Genomic DNA, 22328 nt, shown 5'->3' on the forward strand with positions numbered 1-22328 from the left:
GCTTCCTACATCCCTTTGCTTGTTTGCGTGGCCCAGCTTCTGGCATGCCGTGGTCCAGTGCCTATACACGGACTAAGGGTTGTAGACCCCCCATTTTAAGGCCTTGTAAAATGCCACAAGGGTTAGGGCTAATTTAACCTTGGGATGGGCGGGGTTACCCATGAGAGAAACATCTTTGTTCTTGGGTCATGCCAGGTGGGATTCCCTAATGCCAAGCATCTCCTCATCCGACAGACAATGACAGGGAGAAGCAGTCATTTAAATAACCCAGTCTAATACCATGTACGATATCCAACCATAGCTGGGTACCAGTGGTGGGTTGCAGGTGTACGGGTGTACGGGTGTACCGGAGCCTGCCCGGAGCACTGGGTACCGTTCCGGTATGGTGCTCTGAAGGGCCCACCTGGCCGCCAGAGTTCCTTACCGGTCTTTTAAATCTTCGGCACTTCCGCGCATGCACATGGCGCATACAGACCTGCGCAACGCTCCACTGAGCAGCTGGAGAGTCGTGGAGGCACTAAGATGCATGCGCACGCTGCGCGCATCCATGTGAACACTGCCGGGCCCGTTCCAACCATACCGGTTGGAACGGGATCCGGAACCCACCACTGCTGGGTACCCTTTCCCGGTTATATAGAATTCAACTTCCACAATTGTCCACAATTGCCATCCTGGCTGAGAAATCCTAGGAGATGAAGTCCAGGCATCTGGCGGTTATGACATTTAAAGGTTAATGCTAATTTTAACTCAGTCAAATTCAAACAAATTGCAACTATAGAGAATGTCCATCCAGTCTTGTACGTAGCCAGATTTTCTGACCTCCATTTTTCCAAAACTGGATCCTAGAATGGAAAATGGGGAGAGTTTTCAAACCAGTCTCGCAACACTGAAAATTGTTGGATTAGTATCAGTTTCCCCCACTATTAATAATAGAGGAACGGTCATTTTTCTTCACCACACAGATAAATTGATCAACTGAGCGTGGGTTGCCTTTGTATGGTCTAACTGCCCTGGCTTTTTCAGGCTTAAAAATATTTCCAGTTAGAAAACAAAATGTTTTCCTTCTCTTCTAAAACTGAAATGAATTCCACACCTCTCATAGACAGCATTAAACACATTTTGGGGCTTCTGCTGTCCAGAAGGGTCTCTTTTTATTGAGATACATATTCAATTTTGTTATCAGTGTTCTTTCATGCCTCGGGCTGCACGATATAGAGCAGGGGTGTCAAACTCAATTTCATTGAGGGCCACATCAGGATTGTGCTTGACTTTGTGGGGCCAGAATGGGCATGGCCGAGTGTTCTGCCAGCAAAAATGGGCTCATGTGATTCGTTTTCCGCTGCAACGGCCTCCTGCAATTCTCTTCCAGCAAAAACGGAGTTTTGCTGTGCTCCTCCCGAGCTCCATTTTCCTGGCAGGGGCACCGCGGGCCGGTCATTTGCTCTTTCCAGGGCAGCCCCGCGGGCAAGATCTAAGCACCCCATGGGCAGGATCCAACCCCCGGACCTTGAGTTTGACTGATATAGAGCCAAGTTACACAAGGGTGAGACAATGGTATTTTCTCACATCTGTGCCTCGGCCTTGGAATACAAAAGAACAATGTGCTTAATCAAATATTTTGAACTGTGCACTCTTGCCAAAATTGTTTCCTATTTCTAAAGTCCCTGCAAACAGTTTGCCACGCAGAGTCGAAACTATGGCACTGATCGGAGTGCTAGCAAACCTTCTGATGATATGCCTTTCTTACGGTAAGAGACTAGACAACGGAGCTTTAAGACAGTGTCTTTTTTGGTTTAAACAACCTCCAGTTACATGAGTAAAAAACCTGCATGAAATTATTAACTCTAGATGTACAAGCAGGTTACAGGTAGAGAGTGGGGGGAGAGGTCCCAGTTGGTGCAAATGGAGAAGACCATTGCTGTATGTATAAGGATGATATCAATTGACATATTTGATTCATATCAGCAGCACTAGCCAATTAAAAATATATAATCACAAGTACAGTCAGCTTCCTTTCGTGTTTCTATTTATTTGGAAACTGACTTCAATAGAGGAAGATAACATATTATAAAATACCTTAAGAAAAATGTTGGGGAGGGATTTTTAGTCTTTTAAAAATGGTTTATGAAATGGCCATTAATTTTTTGTCCAAACTGGTAAAACAAATCTGTTGCAATTAACCTAACTCCTATCCTGTGAGATTTGCATGTAGGGATTTTATTGCCATCAGTGTCGGCTCAAACTATTTTTAGTGAACTAAATCCAAATGTTATCTACTTCCCATCCAAATGTATAGATTAAATTCAATTTTTTCATCAAACTCTTCCCCCCTTTCTCTGCTACTATTCTTATTCGGCCACCCAATGAAGCCACCTTAATTTTTTAATATTTTTATTTATTTATTTTTGCTTAGCAATGCATTTCAGCAAGGTCAGCCTCTGGACCAAATGCTTTTAAAAGCCCATCCTTTTTAGAAGCTAATCTGAACTATATATTTTTTTAATTTCAACTGATTAGCATAATCTGATTGCCGGTGATACCTTTAAATTCTTGAGCAGCAAAGAAGCATAGCAAAATATGCCAAAACTTTTGATAAGATCAGCTGACCATGATTTCAGTCATCAGAGTGGTAGAATCATGCTATTTAACCTTTTTTCCAGCATAATTGGAGTTGCGGAGAAGAGTAATTTTTAGAACCGAAGCTTGAAAATCAAATGTCCCTTTTTGTTTGTACTTAATTTCTCTTGGATGGTAATCTGAAACCCAGGACTTATTATGTTTACCATATGTTCTGATTTTGACCAAGATGGTCCCAGTTTCTGGCTCCAGTACAAGCACCCTAACTGGTATGCAGAAATGTCCTGGAAAGTAGACCTGCAAAGGGAGACTCAGATATAGCCATGTATTAATAACTAGTTCCCCAATGTGCGGGGAGAGCAAGGAAAGGGACATCTTCATTGAGCATCTATCTCCAGCTTTGCTTCTGCAAGTTTACAGATTATGGCCTTTGTCTTGCAGCTTGAAGATGTGTGGAGTTCAATTCCCAAAAGTCACCATTCTGTCTGGGGAATTGTAGGAATTGAAGTCCATACATCTTCAAGTGGCCATGGTTGAGAAACACTGGTTTAACTGGTTCAAAGTACAATAAGCTCATTGATATTGCTGTTTATAAGGTGCTCTAAGGAGCTTCTATACTTCCAGCAGCAAAACACTGTTTTAAATAGCTATTTGATCCTGGGATTAGAACGCCGCGCATGATAAAAATGCCTTTTTCACTTCCATATTGAATAAGTCATCTCCCCTGTCTTGGAAGTCTTCTACCCCCAAATCTTAGCACCCCTCACAAAGCCGAGCCTGCTTCACTGACGTATTAAGTATTAATGTCCTGGACAGATCATATTTTAGAGTGGGATGAGCTAGAATCTGTTTATTATTTAATGAATTTTTGCTTTCATAAATGTTTCTGTGTTGAATACACATACACAAATACACACACACACATGCACACACATGTACCGCTTTATAAATCCTTAGTAAGACCACACCTGGAATACTGTATCCAATTTTGGTCACCACATTACAAAAGAAGATGTTGAGACTTTTGAAAAACTGTACAGAAGAGCATCTAAGATGATTATATGAGCCTGGAAACAAAAATAATAATATGAAGAACGGTTGCAGGAATTGCGTTTGGCCAAAGTAGAGAAAAGAAGGACTAAGGGAAAGATGATAGCAATGTTCCAGTGTTTGGAGGGCTGCCACAAAGGGGGTGAATTTATTTTCCAAAGCACCAGAAGGCAGAACAAGAAACAATGGATGGAAAATAATCAAGGAGAGAAGCAATTTGGCATCAAGGAGAAGTTTCCTAACAATGAGGACAATTAACCAGTGGAACAGCTTGCTACCAGAAGTTGTGGGTGCTCCATCACTGGAGGTTTTTAAGAAGAGACTGGACAGCCAGCTGTCTGAAATGGCATAGGGTTTCCTGCTTGAACAAATTAGAAGACCTAGAAATTCCCTTCTAGCTCTATTCTGATTGACTGATATACATGCCTATAGGAAGAGCCATGGATGCACAACATATATACATACATACATACCAGTGGTGGGATTCAAATAATTTAACAACCAGTCCTCTCTGCCCTAATGACCAGCTGGGTAGACGTGGCTTGGTGGTCTTGTGACTGGGTAGGTGTGGCCAAGTCAATGTCACTCAGGTCAATGGGCACTTCGCCTTAGCTGTTATAATGTAATAAGGGTTAACCGGAGAGGCAGTTTCTGTAAGCAGGGCAATAAAAGCTAGGCTAGGGACATCACCAGAATGTTTCCTTCCTGACTTCCTTACAGGATTAGCCCTGTAAAGTGGGGAAAAATAAAAGGAGATTTCTTCCAACAACCGGTTCTCCAAACTGCTTAGAAAGTTACCAACCGGTTCCCCCAAATAGGTGCGAACTGGCTGAATCCCACCACTGATACATACACACATACACACACCTACCTACATGGGCATAGTCATGTATACAATTTGCAAATAATCCATAATAAATAAACCAGTTTTATTCAACTGCATTGAAGGGTGGGCGGCTCACGGTCTTCTGTGCATCTCCAAAATTAGTGTACTGATAAAAACACGACTAATAAAAGCAATTCTCTTCGACGCCACAGCCAAAACTTTCTTGGTTTCTTTGCAGCAACAACCCCACTTGATCGGATCATTGGAGGTTATGAATGCAACGAAAATGAACATCGTTCCCTTGTACTCTTGTATAACTCCGCAGGGTCTTTCTGCTCTGGGACCTTGCTCAACCATGAGTGGGTGCTCACCGCTGCCCACTGCAACAGGTGAGAGCATGACAGAATGTGGAAGGGTTGCGGGAGATCGTGCTTAGATATCCAGATTTTAAAAAAATAATGTTTCTGCTAATTTTAGTGACTTCTCTGTGCATTTTGCATGAGTCTTCTGCTGCTCCTGCTCTTCACAATCATATCTTGAGCAATGCTGCTTATATTTAGAATGTCCTTCTTCACCATAGTATTTATATATTTCCCTTTTTTTTCTGGGGTATAATAACAACAAGCACAACAATATCAGGAACACTACCTGAACACCATCGGCATTGACAAAATCAACACAGTCAATTGCAAAAGGCAGCTTTACTTGGAACAGCTTACATACTGTGACAATCCCATTAATGCCACGGAAGTACAACATTTACCTACCCCATGTCCTTGGGAAGGACTCGACAGGTGGATAAAAATGGAAAATCCAGTCTAAATATCCGACTGACTGTGCAACCTACCAGAATATATAAAGGACATGCTGCCTGACTCTGGGGGTTTGCAATTCAAAAATAAATTTCAAAAGAAAAAAAATTAAGAAAGCATAAACATTTTAAAAAAAAACCATGATGAAGTGAGGGGCTTCTCTCTCCCTTGTCAAAGACCTGGGCGAAGCACCATGTCTTCACAGCCATTCAAACCAAGAGCAGAGTGGGCACTATCCAGATCTTGCATTCATCTTTATCTATCGCACAATCCTTTGAGATAGTTTGGGTTGAGAGAGGATGTGTGCAATACAAAAATCATAGCAGTAGTAGCAAAATCACATGGGTTCTATCTCAACCCTTTAACACAATCATCTATAGTTTATACATGCCACATTCACTCAATGCACATCCAAGTCCGGAAAGAGATTAATTTATACTTCACGCTGAGCTTGCTTAGTGCTAAAAGGCACACAGCTCAGTTTACGCTTCAAGATTTTGCATAAACAATGGAAATAACTTAGGCAATCACCTGAATACATTTCTTGGGTGAACTCAGGCCTCTACGACATCTAATTCAGTCTTGTCAGCATGGATTGACTGTAACTCTTCCAAGTTTCAGGCAAGTTTCCCCCCCCCCAAAACACAATTGGAGAAGGTGGGTTACGGCCAGAGGTGGGTTCCTACCAGTTTGCACCTATTCGGTAGAACCAGTTCGTCAAATCTACCGAACCAGTTAGAAGAGGTTCCACCAATGGACCCGGAAAGCAGGCCACACCTACAGAAGAGGTTCCAAATTTTTTTGAAACCCACCACTGCCCCCCCCCACACACACACAGACTGACACAGAGAGAGAGAGAAAGAGAAAGAAAGGAAGAAATAAATAAAGAAAAAAAGAAAAAAGAAAGAAAAAGAATGAGAGATGAAAGAAAAAAGAAAAAAGAACAGAGAGACAAAAGGAAGGAGAGAGAGAGAGAGAGAGAGAGAGAGAGAGAGAGAACACATGGCCGGCAAGCCACTCCCACCACGTCACATGACTGGCAAGCCACTCCCACAAAGGAGGCCACACCCACAGAGTAGGTTCCAAAAATTTTTGAAACCCACCACTGGTTATGGCCCTTTCTTGTTTGGCACTAATGATTCTGTTTGAAGACCAAAATGAGGTCAAGGACCATCCCACGTCATCTAGGGTTTACTTTAAGTGACTCCTTAACTTCTTGTTGTTTTTCTTGTAGGGAAAATATCAAGATAAAGCTTGGTGTGCATAACATACATGTACACAATAAGGATGAGCAGATAAGAGTCCCGAAGGAGAAGTTGTGTTGTCTCAATACCAATTACTGTACCCAATGGAGCCAGGATATCATGTTGATCAGGCTGAACAGTTCTGTTAACATTAGTGAACACATCGCGCCTCTCAGCTTGCCCTCCAACCCTCCCCGGGTGGATTCAGTTTGCCGTGTTATGGGCTGGGGCACAATCACATCTCCTGAAGGTAAGGATCTCCATCTATACCAGTGTTTCTCAACCTTGGCAACTTGAAGATGTCCGGACTTCAACTCCCAGAATTCCCCAGCCAGCAAATGCTGGCTGGAGAATTCTAGGAGTTGAAGTCCGGACATCTTCAAGTTGCCAAGGTTGAGAAACACTGATCTATACTCTCAGACAAAGCTATTGATGTCACATCAAGCATCAAACATCACATGAGATATGGTGGCACAGTAGTTAGAGTGCAGTACTGCAGGCTACTTCAGCTGACTGCTAGCTGCCATTCGGCAGTTCAAATCTCACCAGCTCAAGGTTGACTCAGCCTTCCATTCTTCCCACGTGGGTAAAATGAGGACCTAGATGGTTGGGGGCTATAGGCTGACTCTGTAAACCACTTAGAGAGGGCTGAAAAGCACTATGAAGCAGTATATAAGTCTAAGTGCCATTGCTATCCACCAGGGTTAAGGTCCCCACTATGTCTGATGATACCCATGAAGAGATTGGAATGTGGATGGGCAATGGAGTTCCCTAAGATTCCATTTCTTCATTAGTTCCACACCCACAATTTGAGAAGCCTTCAAATGCCCATCACCTGATTTAAAACCTATGAATATCTTGACAAAAAACATCCTTTGCAAACATTTAACCAAATCTATTTTTCTCAGGAGTCCCTTTGGTCGGCGCCCAACTAAACTGCAGTGACAAAACCGCGAGTTCTGAACCGCGCCGACGAATGAGCGCTGAATCGCGCCGACAACAGCGCACCAACAGAAGGTCGCTGTAAACCTAATCCTAAACCTAAACCTAACACTAACCCTAACGCTAACCCTAACGCTAACCCTAACCCTAACCCTAACCCTAAACGTAACGCTAACCCTAAACATAACGCTAACCCTAAACGTAAACCTAACCCTAACCCAACCCTAACCCTAACCCTAACCCTAACCCTAACCCTAACCCTAACCCTAACCCTAAACCCAACCCTAAACCTAACCCTAAACCTAACCCTAACCCTTACCTTAACTTAAATTGCCCTTCTGTCGACACGCTGTTGTAAATTGCCCTTCTGTCGATGCGCTGTTGTCGACGCGCTGTTGTCGGAGCGTTGATGACGTCACGGTTTTAGCGACACGGTTTTGTTGGCGCGCTTTTGTCCTGTGCGCTTTTGTCAGGTCACACCTTTGGGCAACTTTGAAAGACAATACTTCCTACTCCCAGGCAGTGAGATAAGCTCTATTGGTTGGACACAATGGGGATTATAGCTCTATGTATTGAGGTGGTAAATTGTGGAAGGTGGAACTATGTAACTTTGCCTATTTTTTTATTTTTTCAGTGACTTTTCCCGAAGTCCCTCATTGTGTTAACATTAACATACTCCATAATGAGGTGTGTGAAGCAGCTTACCCATGGTTGTCAGGCAACATATTGTGTGCAGGTGAACTGGAAGGAGACAAAGATTCATGTAAGGTAAGATGATCCCTTCAAAGACAGACTTCTAAAGATACGATGCCAGTTTTCAAAGCTATGATAAGAGGTCCAGTCTTGAAGGGATCTTGTAGAAACATACATACCATGTTACAGCTTTTTCGAACTCCAGTGCCTTCTAGGTGTCTGGATTACCAGACTACTCAATAGTGGTGGTGATGCTGGTGGAGGAAACTCTAGGAGTTAAATTGCACAAGGATCCTGGATTGGGGAACACCGAAGTGAAACATTTGACCTTATATAGAAATGGACGATGGAAGAAGGAACCGTTTACTCCACTTCCCATTCACAGATGGGAAGGGACGTGCTGGCTCAGTGGCTAAGACACTGAGCTTGTTGATCAGAAAGGTTGGCATTTCAGCGCTTCGAATCCCCAGTGCTCCCGTGACTTGTCCCAGCTTCTGCCAACCTAGCAATTCGAAAGCAAGTAAAATGCAAGTAGAAAAATAGGAACCACCTTTGTTGAGAAGGTAACAACGTCCCATGCGCCTTTGGCATTTAGTCATGCCCTCCACATGACCACGGGGATGTCTTCAGACAGCACTGGCTCTTCAGCTTTGAAACAGAGATGAGCACCACCCCCTAGAGTTGGGATCATATGTGCAAGAATCTTTACCTTTAATGTGATGTTCCATGTTTGATTTTTCTTAACAGGGTGATTCTGGAGGACCCCTCATCTGTGATGGGCAAATCCAGGGCATTGTATCTTGGGGGCACTTTCCTTGTGCCCAACCTTTTGAGCCTGGCGTCTACACCAAGGTCTTCGATTATCTTGAATGGATCCAGGACATTATTGCAGGAAATACAAACGTGATTTGCCCCAATGACATCTTTTGAAAAAGATTTAAAAGGAGAAAATGTTATGTATTAGTACATCTCTTCTATATCCCCCCAATCGTATCCAACTATTTTGGAAAAATATTCCCAGGCAGTGAGCTTTTTCTAGACTCAATGAGGCTGCCTTTGGAGTAAGAAATACTCAAAATAGTGCTGCAGGAATCATGTCCCAATTAAATATCGGAATAAAATAATCTCAGTAAAATGGAGGCCTGTTTTAGGGTGAGGTGCAAAATTTTCTGACTCTAAAATGACCTTTCCAAACATTTTAATCTCTAAACATCTTTCAATTTCTGTCTGCTTCTGGGACAGTGGGGTCCTTGATGCTAGTTTTCTTGCAGACGTTTCATTACCCAGCTAGGTAACATCATCAGTGCTAGAATATTGTCTTCTATTGGTACTTCTGCGACATTTATAATACACTCATATGGAGTCATGAACATATCCATATATACTCGAATCCCATTGTTGCCTAAAAAGGGTTCCACCACAAATGCGCGCACAACAAAAGCGCGCCTGACTAAACCACGGTGTCTAAAGCGCGGTGACAAAACCGCGCAACGAATTAGCAACGAATTAGCCCTAAAGCGCGCCAACAAAAGCGCGCTGTAACGTAACCCTCAACCTAACCCTCAACCTAACCCTCAACCTAACCCTAAACCTAACCCTAACCTAACTGTAAATCTTACCTTAAATGAAATCGCGCTGTTGTCGGCGCGCTGTTGTCGGCGCGCTGTTGTCGGCGCGCTGTTGAAATCGCAGTTTTAGCGCCGCAGTGTTGTCGGCGCGCTTATGATGTTCGCGCTTTTGACGGGTCATGCCTAAAAAGGATCCCAGAATAATCCCTACTTCCCAACCACAAAATAGAATCTTTTCAGAATCATGTTTTCATGTAAATTCTCAAGTATCAACCCTAATAAAATCTTATAAATTGTCTCTCACTTGTTTTCTGACCCTTCAGTTTTAACACTCTTAGTAAAGGAGTGGCCTGGCAAATGACAGTGTTTGACCAACTAGGCTTAAAAGCTGAAAAAAGTCTTCACTGGGTAGTACGTGGATAGGATACTACCAGAGTGGGAAACTGAAAAAAAAACAAAAAAATCTGAAAAATGGCAATGAAGCTCACAATTGCTTGGGTTCATGTAGGGCAGGTAACCATCACCAACCTGTTTAATAGTCTGATTCAATGTTGATGAAAGAAATGTCCTTCTGGGTTCGGCTCCAAGTGGGGAAAAAGACACTGGAGACATGGAGGCTGCTTGGAAAGATGGTTTATTGGTGGACAGGGTCACATGGCTTGAGTCCTGAACAGAAAAGGTGATCACATGCTTCAATGTTGGTGGAGAAGAAGAGAAAGACAGACTGAGATGCTGAGTCCCTCGTTTTATGCCCTCTTTGGCCTTTGATCTTGAGCTTGTGTTCTGATTGGTTGCCAGACTCCCATGGAGCCATGCAGGGGCAACTCTCTAGGCTGTGCTTTGAGTCCAGGTTTGGTTGAGTTCTCAGATGACATGTGGTGAGTTGGATAAAATTCCAATATTATCATGCTTTAATCCCATCCTCCCCAGAGCTGAAGTGGAGAAGTCTTTATTATGTAAAGGGACTAGCTTGGCCTTCTTAATGGCCCACTGACAAAGTGGGGATGGGCAGGAAGCTACAGGAAGCTATTCTGTCTTTTAAAACATGTTTCTTTCTTTTCACATCCAGAGAAATATTCTGCCTTTTCAATATTTCCTAGGATATTTCATTTTTTTCTGGGAGAGGTCTGGGTGATAATTTCCTACAATGATGTGTACCGTAAAAACCAATTGAGACTTACTCCTATCATTTATGGATGCAATGGCAGAGATCAGATTTTTACATAACCTCAACGGAGCTACATTTGGTTTTGCTATGATTTAGAACCGGGCTTCCCTCTTAGTCTAACTCTGCCCTAATAATACAGAGTTGTTTTTCCACACCACACAGACAAATTGATCAGTGAGGGGTGGGTAGGGCAGTTGCCTTGTTATGGTCTAACTGCCCTGGCTTTTTGAGCCTTAAAAACACTCCCAGTTAGAAAAAAAAATCTGTTTTCCTTCCGTCCTAGAGAGGCAGAGAACAAGAGCACTTGATCAAATATTTTGAACTGTGCATTCTGGCCAAATTTCTAAAGTCCAAGCAAACAGTTTTGCCACATAGAGTGGACGCTATGGCACTGCTTGCACACCTGCTAGTATATCTTCATTACGGTAAGAGCCTGGACAATGGAGCAAAGGGTGGAGGAGCTTTAGGTGTCTTTTTTGGTTTAAACCTCCAGTTACATGAGTAAACCGGAACGAAATTATTAACTCGAGATGTACAAGCAGGTTACAGGTAGAGAGTGGGGGGGGGGGGGGAGAAGGCACAGTTGGCGCAAAGAGAGAAGACCATTGCTGTTTGTCAGAGGTGGTATTCAGCAGGTTCTGACCAGTTCTGGAGAACCAGTAGCGGAAATTTTGAGTAGTTTGGAGAACTAGTAAATACCACCTCTGGCTGGCCTCGCCCCCATCTATTCTCTGCCTCTCAAGTCCCAGCTGATCGGGAGGAAATGGGGATTTTGCAGTATCCTTCCTCTGCTGCACGCACACAACCGGTAGTAAAAAAAAAAAAAAATTAATGAAAATTTTAAAAAACAAACTTTTACAAATATTTACTTCCCTCCCCCCCCCCCAAACTCCCCCAACCTCCCCCCCCCCGGACTTCCCAGAACCAATACAGGGTATAAATCTTTAACAAAAACATTCTAAAATAAGTTTAAAAAGAAAAAAAAGTTAATAACATCTTTCCCTTGAGCTTTAACTCCTCCTTGCTAGGCTAGCTCTAAACAATTTATATCATTCCTGGTTTCGTTAGTCATAAGCTATCTGAAATTTCTTAGTCCCGTATTTATTTTGAGTATAATCAATCCATCTTTTCCACTCCAGTTTATATCTCTCGTTTGAATGGTCCTTAAGATATGCAGATATTTTAGCCATCTCTGCTAGGTTTGTTATTTTCAGTGTCCATTCTTGAGAAGTAGGCAAATCTTCCTTCTTCCAGTATTGCTCCACCAACAGTCTTGCTGCGGTTATTAAATGCAAAATCAGGTTAATCTCTACAACTGTACAATCAGTAATTATACCTAACAAAAATAACTGAGGGGTAAACTTTATCCTAGTAAAAAAATTTGAATCCCACCACTGCATGCCTACCATGGACACACACACGCGCGCACACACACACACCCTCCAAGGTGAAACACAACCCCGATGTAGCCCTCAATGAAATTGAGCTTGACACACCTGGCCTATGATGAAATCTAACAAATCAGCTGGGGCAGCAGCATGGTAAACACCACTCCCGCAGGTATAGCTCCTCATTTCACTCATACACCTTGAATTGTTCCATCCTGTGATTTATTTAGGTTTGGTTTACTCTAGTGTAAAGAGCAGTGGTTGGAATGCAGTACTGCAGGACACAAATTGCCAGCAATTTGGCAATTCGAATCTCACCAGGTGTCAGCATCTGCTTTGCTTACTTGCTTTCGGCTGCCATAGAAACGGGGAGGGTGGGGGGCTGGTATTTGGGATGGGAATAAATGGGACAGGAGTTGATACGGAAAAGGGAGATGTCTTCCCACCATCTTCTGCGCATGCTGGTGGCCGATGTTTGGACCTGGTCAAGGCCAACCGTCCTGCATACCAACCTGATGAAGCTTTCTGGAGATGCAACCCACATGACGCCTATGGGAGTTTCAGATTGGACAATGTGGGTGGGGTTGTTAGAGGGAGGGGGCTGAGTAAATGTTTCACATGTATAGGTTCGTGCCTTTCTGGCTCAGATCTTGCTTTACTTTCGCTGCTATCTTTTCATAACCAGTCAAAGTATTTTTTAATTCCATAAACAATGGAGTTGGGAGTTTTCTGTCTTGGTTACTGAAGGAGGCACGCCTGACACCAGGCTCCAGGTTGACTCAGCCTTCCATCCTTCCCAGGTGGGTAAAATGAGGACCCAAATTGTTGGGGGCAAGAGGCTGACTCTGTAAACTGGTTAAAGGGGGGGTGTAAGGCACTATGAAGCACTAAGTACTATTGTTATAGACATATATACACCAGAGGTGGTTTCCGGCTGCTGCTACTTCCGGTTTGCTCAGGGACATGCATGTGTGCCCTTCTCTCTCTCAAGCGTAATTGATGCGCATTATATGCGCATGCACCGTACTAAAAAAACCAAGATGGCAGCGCCTATGCCCCGCCAAGAAAATGAGTTCGGGGGCATGGGAGGCTGGGTCGCTGCTGTTTCCAACTACCCAGGCCGCCAAGTTACTACCAGTTCGGCTGAACCAGTCCGAACCGGTAGGATCTCATCTCTGATGTACACTTACACATATACAGACATACATACAGTACAGTACATACACATATTAATCACTTAACGATTCACAGGTAGTTTACCTATATAGGTATAGGCATGTAGATGATTTGCAAATACTCCATTTTATTCAACAGGTTTGCTGCTGCGTGTCTCACAGTCTTCTGCGCTCCTCCAAAATTAGTGTACTGATAGAAACACTACTAATAAAAGCCATTTCTGTTCTACTCCACGGCCAACTAGTGAACTTTCTTGATTTCTTTGCAGCCCCTATTACGGACATCGTTGGAGGTTTTGAATGTAACAAAAGAGAACATCCTTTCCTTGTACTCTTGTATAACTCTAAAGGGGCTTTCTGCGCTGGGACCTTGCTCACCAACGAATGGGTGCTCACCGCTGCCCACTGCAACAGGTGAGGGCATGACAGAATGTGGAAGGGTTGAGGGAGATCGTGCTTAGATGTCCAGATTTTTAAAAAATAATGTTTCTGCTAATTTTAGTGATCTCTCTGTGCATTTTGAATGAGTCTTCTGCTGCTACTGCTCCTCATATTCGTATCTTGAGCAATGCTGTTTATATTTAGAATGTCCTTCTTCACCATAGCATTTATATCTTTTCTTTTTTTCCTGGGATATAATAACAAGAACAACAATAATATCTGGATCATTACCTGAACACCATCGGCATTGACAAAATCAACACAGTCAATTGCAAAAGGGAGCTTTACTTGGAACAGCTTACATCCTGTGACAATCCCATTAATGCCATGGAAGCACAACATTTACCTACCCCATGTCCTTGGGAAGGACTCGATAGGTGGATAAAAATGACAAATCCAGCCTAAATATCCGACTGACTGTACAACCTACTAGAATATATAAAGTACATGCCGCCTGACTCTGAGGGTTTGCAATTCCAAAATAAATTTTAAAAAAGCATAAAAGATAAAACCGTGATGAAGCGAGGGGCTTCTCTGTCCCTTGCCAAAGGCCTGGGCGAGGCATCATGTCTTCACAGCCATGCAAAACAAGAGCAGAGTGGGCACTATCCAGATCTTGTGTTCGACTTTATCTATCCCACGATCCTTTGAGATAGGTTGGGTTGAGAAAGGATGTGTGCAATGCAAAATCATGAGTACCATAATCACACGGACTCCTTAACTTTCTAAGAGCCAAGGTGGCGCAGTGGTTAAATGCAGCACTGCAGGCTACTGCTAGATCAGCAGGTCAGCGGTTCAAATCTCACCGGCTCAGGGTTGACTCAGCCTTCCATCCTTCCGAGGTGGGTAAAATGAGGACCCAGATTGTTGGGGGCAATATGCTGACTCTCTGTAAACCGCTTAGAGAGGCCTGAAAGGCCTATGAAGCGGTATATAAGTCTACTGCTATTGCTATTGCTATTGCTATTTTTGTTGTTTTTCTTGTAGGGAAGATATCCAGATAAGGCTTGGTGTGCATAACATACATGTACACAATGAGGATGAGCAGATAAGAGTTCCGAAGGAGAAGTTGTGTTGTCTCAATACCAAGAACTGTACCCAATGGAGCCAGGACATCATGTTGATCAGGCTGAACAGTTCTGTTAACATTAGTGAACACATCGCGCCTCTCAGCTTGCCCTCCAGCCCTCCCGGTGTGGGCTCAATTTGCAGTGTTATGGGCTGGGGCACAATCACATCACCTGAAGGTAGGGATTCTCCGTCTCAGCCAAAGCTATTACCATGTTTCCCCGAAAATAAGACAGGGACTTATTTTCTTTTGACGCCCAAAATAAGCGCGTGGCCTTATTTTCCGGGAGGTCTTATTATTTTTGAGATGCAGGAGGCGGTGAGCGTGGTCACCTCATGGCTGCTGCTGTGTTGCAATATTCTTGGGGAGGGTTTATTTTAGCGCATGTGATCAAAAGCCCAATTGGGCTTATTATCTGGGGAGGTCTTATTTTCAGGGAAACAGAGTAACATCAAACATTTTTGGGGTCTCACTATGTCTGATGATACCCATGAAGAGATTGGGATGGGGATGGGCAACGGGGTTCTCTAAGTTTCCATTTCTTCATCAGTTCCACGCCCACAAGGTCCTCGGAATGAAATAAATAAATAAGGAACTGGCATACTCTATAGCAAAAACAAAAACTACTTTTTAGAATCAGGTTTATTTAAAGCATTCTATAGTGGAACTATGTAACTTTGCCTATTTTTTATTTTTTCAGTGACTTATCCCAAAGTCCCTCATTGTGTTAACATTAACATACTCCATAATGAGATGTGTCAAGCAGCTTACCCAGGGTTGTCAGGCAACATATTGTGTGCAGGTGAACCGGAGGGAGAAAAAGATTCATGTAAGGTAAGATGATCCCTTCAAAGAGAGACTTCTAAAGATACGATGCCGGTTTTCAAAGTTATGATAAGAGGTCCAGTCTTGAAGGGATCTTGTAGAAACATACATACCAAGTTACAGCTTTTTCTAACTCCAGTGCTTTCTAGGTGTCTGGATTTCCAGACTTCTCAATAGTGGTGGTGATGCTGGTGGAGGAAACCCTAGGAGTTAAATTGTAGAAGGATCCTGGATTGGGGAACACCGAAGTGAAACATTTGAGGTTATATAAAGAATGGACAATGGAAGAGGGAACCATTTGCAACTCTTCCCATTCATAGATAGTAAAGTGATGTTCCATGTTTGGTTTTTCTTAACAGGGTGATTCTGGAGGACCCCTCATCTGTTATGGACAAATCCATGGCATTGTATCTTGGGGGCACTTTCCTTGTGCCCAACCTTTTGAGCCTGGCGTCTACACCAAGGTCTTCGATTATCTTGAATGGATCCAGGACATTATTGCAGGAAATACAAGCGTGATTTGCCCCAATGACAATTTTTGAAAGATAAAAAGGAGAAAATGTAATGCATTAGTACATGCCTTCTATATCCCCAATCGTATCCAACTACTTTGGAAAATATTCCCAGGCAGTGAGCTTTTTCTAGACTCAATGAGGCTGCCTTTGGAGTAAGTAATACTCAAAATAGTGCTGCAGGAATCATGTCCCAGTTAAACCTCAGTATAAAATAATCTCAGTAAAATGGAGGCCTGTTTTAGGGTGAGGTGCAAAATTTTCTGACTCTAAAATGACCTTTCCAAATATTTTAATCTCTAAACATCTTTCAATTTCTGTCCACTTCTGGGACAGTGGGGTCCTTGATGCTAGTTTTCTTGCACGTTTCATTACCCAGCTAGGTAACATCATCAGTGCTAGAATATTGTCTTCTATTGAATATTGTCGACATTTATAATACGCTCATATGGAGTCATGAACATATCCATATATACGCGAATCCCATTGTTGCCTAAAAGGATCCCCGACTAATCCCTACTTCCCAACCACAAAATAGAATCTTTTCAGAATCATGTTTTCATGTAAATTCTCAAGTATCAACCCTAATAAAATCTTATAAATTGTCTCTCACTTGTTTTCTGATCCTTCAGTTTTGACACTCTTCGTAAAGGAATGGCAGCATTTGGCCAACTAGGCTTAAAAGCTGAAAAAAGTTCTTCACTGGGTATTATGTGGATAGGATACTAACCAGAGTGGGAAATTGAAAAATAAAAATTCTGAAAAATGGTGTAGCTCACAATTGCTTCGGTTCATGTGTGTCAGGAAGCCACTATCAAACCACTTAAGAGAGGGTTGTAGCAGCACTATGAAGTGGCGTATAAGTGCTATTGCTATTGCTAAAAGCCATTCCTGGTTGCCAGTTATTTGGTGACATGGGGAAGGACCATATTAACTTACTAATGTAATTTTAATAACATCTAAATTGAAACAATTTTTAATCCTGGCCTCCAGAATTCAAATGCTATCCTTTACTTCAAAAAATGTTTTCCCCTCCCCAAATCTGCCATCAGAGGCAGGCTGGTGATCAACTCAACCCCATCTACTTGTTTAAGAGGCAACTCCTGCCCATAAGATAGGGCAAGCTTCTAACCCAGGGGTGTCAAACTCGGTTTCAGTGAAGGACGCATCAATGATGTTTGACTTCAGAGAGCTGGTGGTGGTCGTGACACAGGCTCAAGATGCATTTTTCTTCCTTCTGTTCTTTCTTTCCAGTTCTTTATTATAACTATTTTCCTATCTCTTCTACCACATATTACTGGCAAACATGTATTACTTATTCTTCATATTCCACTAAACTTTTTATTTCTAAATGTATTCCCCATTGTTTAATAGTAAATTGCTTCTCTGGACAGATAAGCTATTCATACTATTATATTGTTATTATTCAACTAATAAAAATGCAATAGCATAAATAACATAATACAAGATCTAACAGCAGAGGTAAACTTCTAGGATAGTGAATAGAAATGGTTGTCAATTATAGTTGATTGTAGATTAAATGGACCTACAGTATGTAAAATCTGGCATTAAACTGTAGAATTAACATAGGATGTTGCTTGTTTTCTATCCAGATTAGTCACTTACTTGAGGCCACATAATTGTAATCCAGTCCAAGCCAGAACTCTGCTGTCTGAAAAGTAGCTGTGCAAAGGCCCCAGGTTTGACACCCCTCTTCTAACTAATGCATGATTCTTATACATTGTTTTCACAATATAGGCTAAATGATGGTTGAAACCACAGCCCAAGACCTGTTACAGAAGTCTTTCAATCCTTCCGAGACTCTCAGACTTTGAAAACCACTAGAAAAGGTTTGTGACATTACTGACGGTGTTTAAAAGCTGAATATGAGGAAGTACATTTTGGAATAGATCAGCCTTTTATTGTCATGCAAAGCATCACCCAGAACGTGGTGTACAAGGAATACAATAGCTGCCCAAAATCATCATGTCTCTTTAGCTTTGAGCCATAGCAAATCTCTGAGCAGGGTAGCCATCAACCAACCAGACTTTCTACCCCTAAGGGTCCCTTCCCTTACAAATAGCCCTTCCTGCCCGTCTGTTCCTGAGACTTCAGCGCAGCCAACTTCTGGCTGAAGCCCGCTGCCTTGCTCTCTCCGGATAGGGCTGCCGTCCGGGCTCAGGATGCAGAAACTGGTAGTCTTCTGCCAGGGCGACAGCTTCATCCCCGTTTTCTGGATGACGTTCCCGGACCCATTTCTGGACATCCTCGGGGAGGAGGTTCAGGAACTGCTCGAGGACTAGCTGCTCAACTATTTCCTCTTTGCTGTGGGCCTCTGGTTTCAACCACTGGAACAACAACTCCTGGAGCCGCTCATAAGCCACTTGGGGACCTTCAGTCTCTTTATAGGCGAAACCCCGAAAGCGTTTGCGCTTATTTTCTGAGACCATGTTGGACAAGCACGGAATAGCCTGCTCCACCTTTGTGCAGCCTCCCGCCCGGCTGACATCCAAACTGCTGTGTGCTTCCTGGGCTTCTCCAAAGAGGTCAGGCAGCAGCATAGCCCTTCTTGGCTCTCTGGCTTCCTGGCAGACATCAGGCATTTCTTTAAAGGCTTCAGCATCATCTTCCATCATCCGTTTTGCTCCCTTCCCTTCGTTCAAGGGTGGCACTGGGACAGCGACAGCTACCTCCACAGGAGGAGGCACCAAGGCTGCCTCAGTCTTTGGCCCCTCTTCCTGTTTCACTTTCATTTTTGTGACCTGGCATGGATCAGCAGGCTCTGCTGGCATTTCCAAAGGTTCAGCATCCTCACTCAAACATTTGGCAACCGTCTTCGGCCCGCTCTGATCGCTATCCGAGTCCTGATGTTTAGTTATAATGTCACCCTCTGATTCCCTATCTTCCGCAGCGCCAGAACAGGAGCTATCCAGGAATGGTTCTTGAATCTCACTGGCCATTCTTCCCCAGGCGTTGCAGCTTTTTTTTTTCTGCTGGGAAAGTTCTATAATAAGAGATGTCAAAAAGAGAGAAAAAATTGTGGTAAAAATTCAAGATTAACTCTAAAGACTTCTGTGTAGACATTCATCAAATAATGAGTAGAATTGGGCTCAGAAATGTGGCCAACAAGTACCCAAGGAAAGATGTAGACCAGTGGTGGGTTCCTACTGGTTTGGCAGAGGCAATAGTGATTTGGCGACCTGGGTTGCTGGAACCGGCAGCGACCCAGGCCTGCCACACCCCTGAACCGGTTCCCTGGTTCATTTTGTTTTTTAGTTCTGCGCATGCACAGAACAATTTTAATTGTACTGCGCCTGCACACACATAAGCGAACTGGCAGTAGTATCTGCTGGGTTTCCTGATCTGAACCCCAGGGAATTCCTAGCACTTCTAGTTAAGATGCTAACAAGGAAAAGAAAACAAAATAATGAAGAGTTCTTGGAATAACTGTTGCTAATGAAGACAAATATTCTGTGAGTAGTCATGTTAGGTGTACAATTATAGTCTAGACCAGGGGTAATCAACCTTTTTATACCTACCGCCCACTTTGTATCTCTGTTAGTAGTAAAATTTTCTAACCGCCCACCGGTTCCATATTAATGGTGATTTATAAAGTAGGGAAGTAACTTTACTTTATAAAATTTATGAAGCAGAGTTATAGCAAACCCCTACCGCCCACCATGAAAGCTGGAACGCCCACTAGTGGGTGGTAGGGACCAGGTTGACTACCACTGGTCTAGACACTGTAAAACTGCTGAAAACAGACTATTCTTCTTTGTAGGTACTTACATTTTTCTACTGGTGTGGATTACTGCTGCTTCACTATATCGGCCTCCCTTTAATCTGTATTTTAAAAAAGCAAAGCGACATGTAAACACACACTTGGGAACAAATGACAGCCAATGAGACTTCTTTCCTTGTCACTTCACAAAACATCTGATTCTCCAGGGGCCAACTAGGCACCAAAGGGGGGAAATTACAAGTATGCACAATCGTATAATTTTATAACTTGCCTTTCTTCACAGAGTGGAATACACACAACTCCACATAACATGCTCTTTGCAGAATGGCTGCCTTTTTGTTATGTATGTATGTATGTATGTATGTATGTATGTATGTATGTATGTATGTATGTATGATTGAATTCCTCCAAGAATTCAAAAACTCCCCAAAGTGGCATATCCTTACAGCTCCCAAGATACAGTACAGGTAGTCCTTGACTTACGGCCACAATTACGACCAGCATTTCAGTGGTTAAGTGAGACATCTCTTAAGTGAATTTTGCCCCATTTTACCACATTTCTCACCACAGTTGTTTAGTGAATCTCTGCAGTTGATAAGTTAGTAACCTGGCTGTTAAGTGAATCTGCCCCCCCCCCATATTGATTTTGCTGGCCAGAAGGTTGCAAAATGGGAATCACATGACCCCAGGATGCTGCGACAGTCATAAGTATGAACCTAGTGGCCTAGTGTCATTGAATTTTGACTACAATGATCCTGGGGATGCCACAAAGATCTTCACTGTGAAAAAACCCAATCCCAGGTCCCTTTTTTTCCAGTGCTGTTGTAACTTTGGTCACTAAATGAACTGTTGTAAGTTGAGGACTACCTGTACTGAAATAAATAACATTTGTTTATGTATTTTATTCATTTAAAATTTGGAAGGGGGGGGGGAAATGGGAGGAAGAGGGACAGGGCCCACCCATACTTGGAGGCAACCGTTAACCACCACCCCCCAAGGCCCGACGTTTTCCTTAGAAACACTTGGCAGCCGAGATCCAAAGGGATTTCCGTGTCTTCCCCATTCCCCACCATGCTAAATTCAGAGCCCGCAGGAAACCTTTTGCTTTCCGCCACAGGATGGTCGCAAACCAGCTTTCCTCTCTCAGGAGCCGCAATCTCAAAAATCGCCAGGGAGGAGAAATGGAAGGGAAATGGCCTCCCCCCCCCCCCCCGCTCGCTCGCGAGGAGGCCGGGTAAGCGCCCCAGCAGGCCTCGGGGGCTTTATAGCATCCCGGCTCCTCGCGCGGGAGGCGAGGGAAGGGAGAGCGCCGCCTTCGTTCAGATTCGCCGCCTCCCTGGGCCGAGGGGTGGTTGCCCCGCCAACCGAGAAGAGCGGACATCGCCGCCACCGCCAACCTACCTGCGCCAAAGCCAGGCCCGCTTTCAGTCGCTTCGAACCCGCTACCGGAAGTTCCTCCCGATTGCTTCCGGCCCAGTCGCGAGGGACGTTGACGGTTTAAAGCCGGAGAAAGTAGACCTATAAAGGGTAGAAGAGTCGTTCCCCTCCCCTCCCAGTGGGAGCCGTCGGTGCGTCATTGAGAAACTGCTTCCGAGGATGATCAACCGTAGACCGAAATGGTAGCGTGTTTTGATAGGCAGCCGCGTTAGGCGACAAGTTTAGAAAAAACAAAACAAAGGTTGGAGGTGCAAGGTCCCTTCCAACTATTCTATTCTATTCTACTCTATTCTTATTCTATTCTAACTCTACTTATTCTATTCTACTCGTATTCTATTCTAACTCTAATCTTATTCTATTCTATTCTATTATTCTATTCTGACTCTATTATTCTATTCTAACTCTACTCTTATTCTATTCTATTCTTATTCTATTATATCCTTATTCTATTCTTATTTTATCCTATTCTACTCTACTCTACTCTACTCTTATTCTATTCTAACTCTACTTATTCTATTCTATTCTTATTCTATTCTATCCTTATTCTATCCTATTCTACTCTACTTTTATTCTATTCTAACTCTACTCTTATTCTATTCTATTCTTATTCTATTCTATCATTATTCTATTCTACTCTTATTCTATTCTTATTCTATCCTTATTCTATCCTATTCTTCTATTCTAATCTTATTCTATTATTATTCTATTATTATTCTATTCTATTCTATCCTATTCTACTCTACTCTTATTCTATTCTAACTCTACTCTTATTCTATTCTTATTCTATTCTAATTCTATCCTTTTATTCTACACTTATTCTATTCTATTCTACTCTTATTCTATTCTAACTACTCTTATT

At 43.0% G+C, this 22328-nt stretch overlaps 3 protein-coding genes and 1 long non-coding RNA gene across 5 annotated transcripts; 2 read left to right on the forward strand and 2 right to left on the reverse strand.

Annotated features, from left to right (window-relative positions):
* The first annotated feature begins 1455 nt into the window (after nucleotides 1–1455).
* On the forward strand, nucleotides 1456–9283 carry LOC106547561 (snake venom serine protease). Its single transcript, XM_087727762.1, has 5 exons — nucleotides 1456–1748; nucleotides 4692–4842; nucleotides 6500–6759; nucleotides 8086–8219; nucleotides 8892–9283. Exons 1-5 carry the CDS (start codon nucleotides 1697–1699, stop codon nucleotides 9072–9074), a joined length of 780 nt encoding a protein of 259 aa, XP_087583888.1. The 5' UTR covers nucleotides 1456–1696; the 3' UTR covers nucleotides 9075–9283.
* LOC148043033 (uncharacterized) lies at nucleotides 9131–10009 on the reverse strand. Its single transcript, XR_015698354.1, has 2 exons — nucleotides 9896–10009; nucleotides 9131–9546 (listed from the first exon to the last, which is right to left on the reverse strand). It is a non-coding gene; the product is annotated as an uncharacterized LOC148043033 (long non-coding RNA).
* A 1168-nt stretch (nucleotides 10010–11177) lies between these two features.
* On the forward strand, nucleotides 11178–16897 carry LOC148043034 (snake venom serine protease-like). The gene is made up of 5 exons (XM_087727763.1): nucleotides 11178–11305; nucleotides 13713–13857; nucleotides 14872–15131; nucleotides 15654–15787; nucleotides 16138–16897. The coding sequence occupies exons 1-5, from the start codon at nucleotides 11266–11268 to the stop codon at nucleotides 16318–16320; spliced, it is 762 nt and encodes a 253-aa protein (XP_087583889.1). The 5' UTR covers nucleotides 11178–11265; the 3' UTR covers nucleotides 16321–16897.
* Nucleotides 16898–18189: 1292 nt separating this feature from the next.
* On the reverse strand, nucleotides 18190–21564 carry LOC106538818 (uncharacterized). Of its 2 annotated transcripts, XM_087727761.1 has the most exons (3): nucleotides 21434–21564; nucleotides 20080–20133; nucleotides 18190–19294 (listed from the first exon to the last, which is right to left on the reverse strand). In XM_087727761.1, exon 3 carries the CDS (start codon nucleotides 19248–19250, stop codon nucleotides 18402–18404), a length of 849 nt encoding a protein of 282 aa, XP_087583887.1. In that variant the 5' UTR covers nucleotides 19251–19294; nucleotides 20080–20133; nucleotides 21434–21564; the 3' UTR covers nucleotides 18190–18401. The 2 variants fall into 2 exon arrangements, with proteins under 2 accessions (XP_087583887.1, XP_087583886.1); XM_087727760.1 differs by lacking the exon at nucleotides 21434–21564 and having other exon boundaries at nucleotides 20080–20852.
* Between the last annotated feature and the right edge of the window lie 764 nt (nucleotides 21565–22328).

The sequence above is a fragment of the Thamnophis sirtalis genome, unplaced genomic scaffold (genome assembly GCF_051295495.1).
Source record: "Thamnophis sirtalis isolate CommonGarterSnake01/CBP01778 unplaced genomic scaffold, rThaSir2_p1.2 scaffold_13, whole genome shotgun sequence".
Classification (NCBI taxonomy): domain Eukaryota; kingdom Metazoa; phylum Chordata; class Lepidosauria; order Squamata; family Natricidae; genus Thamnophis; species Thamnophis sirtalis.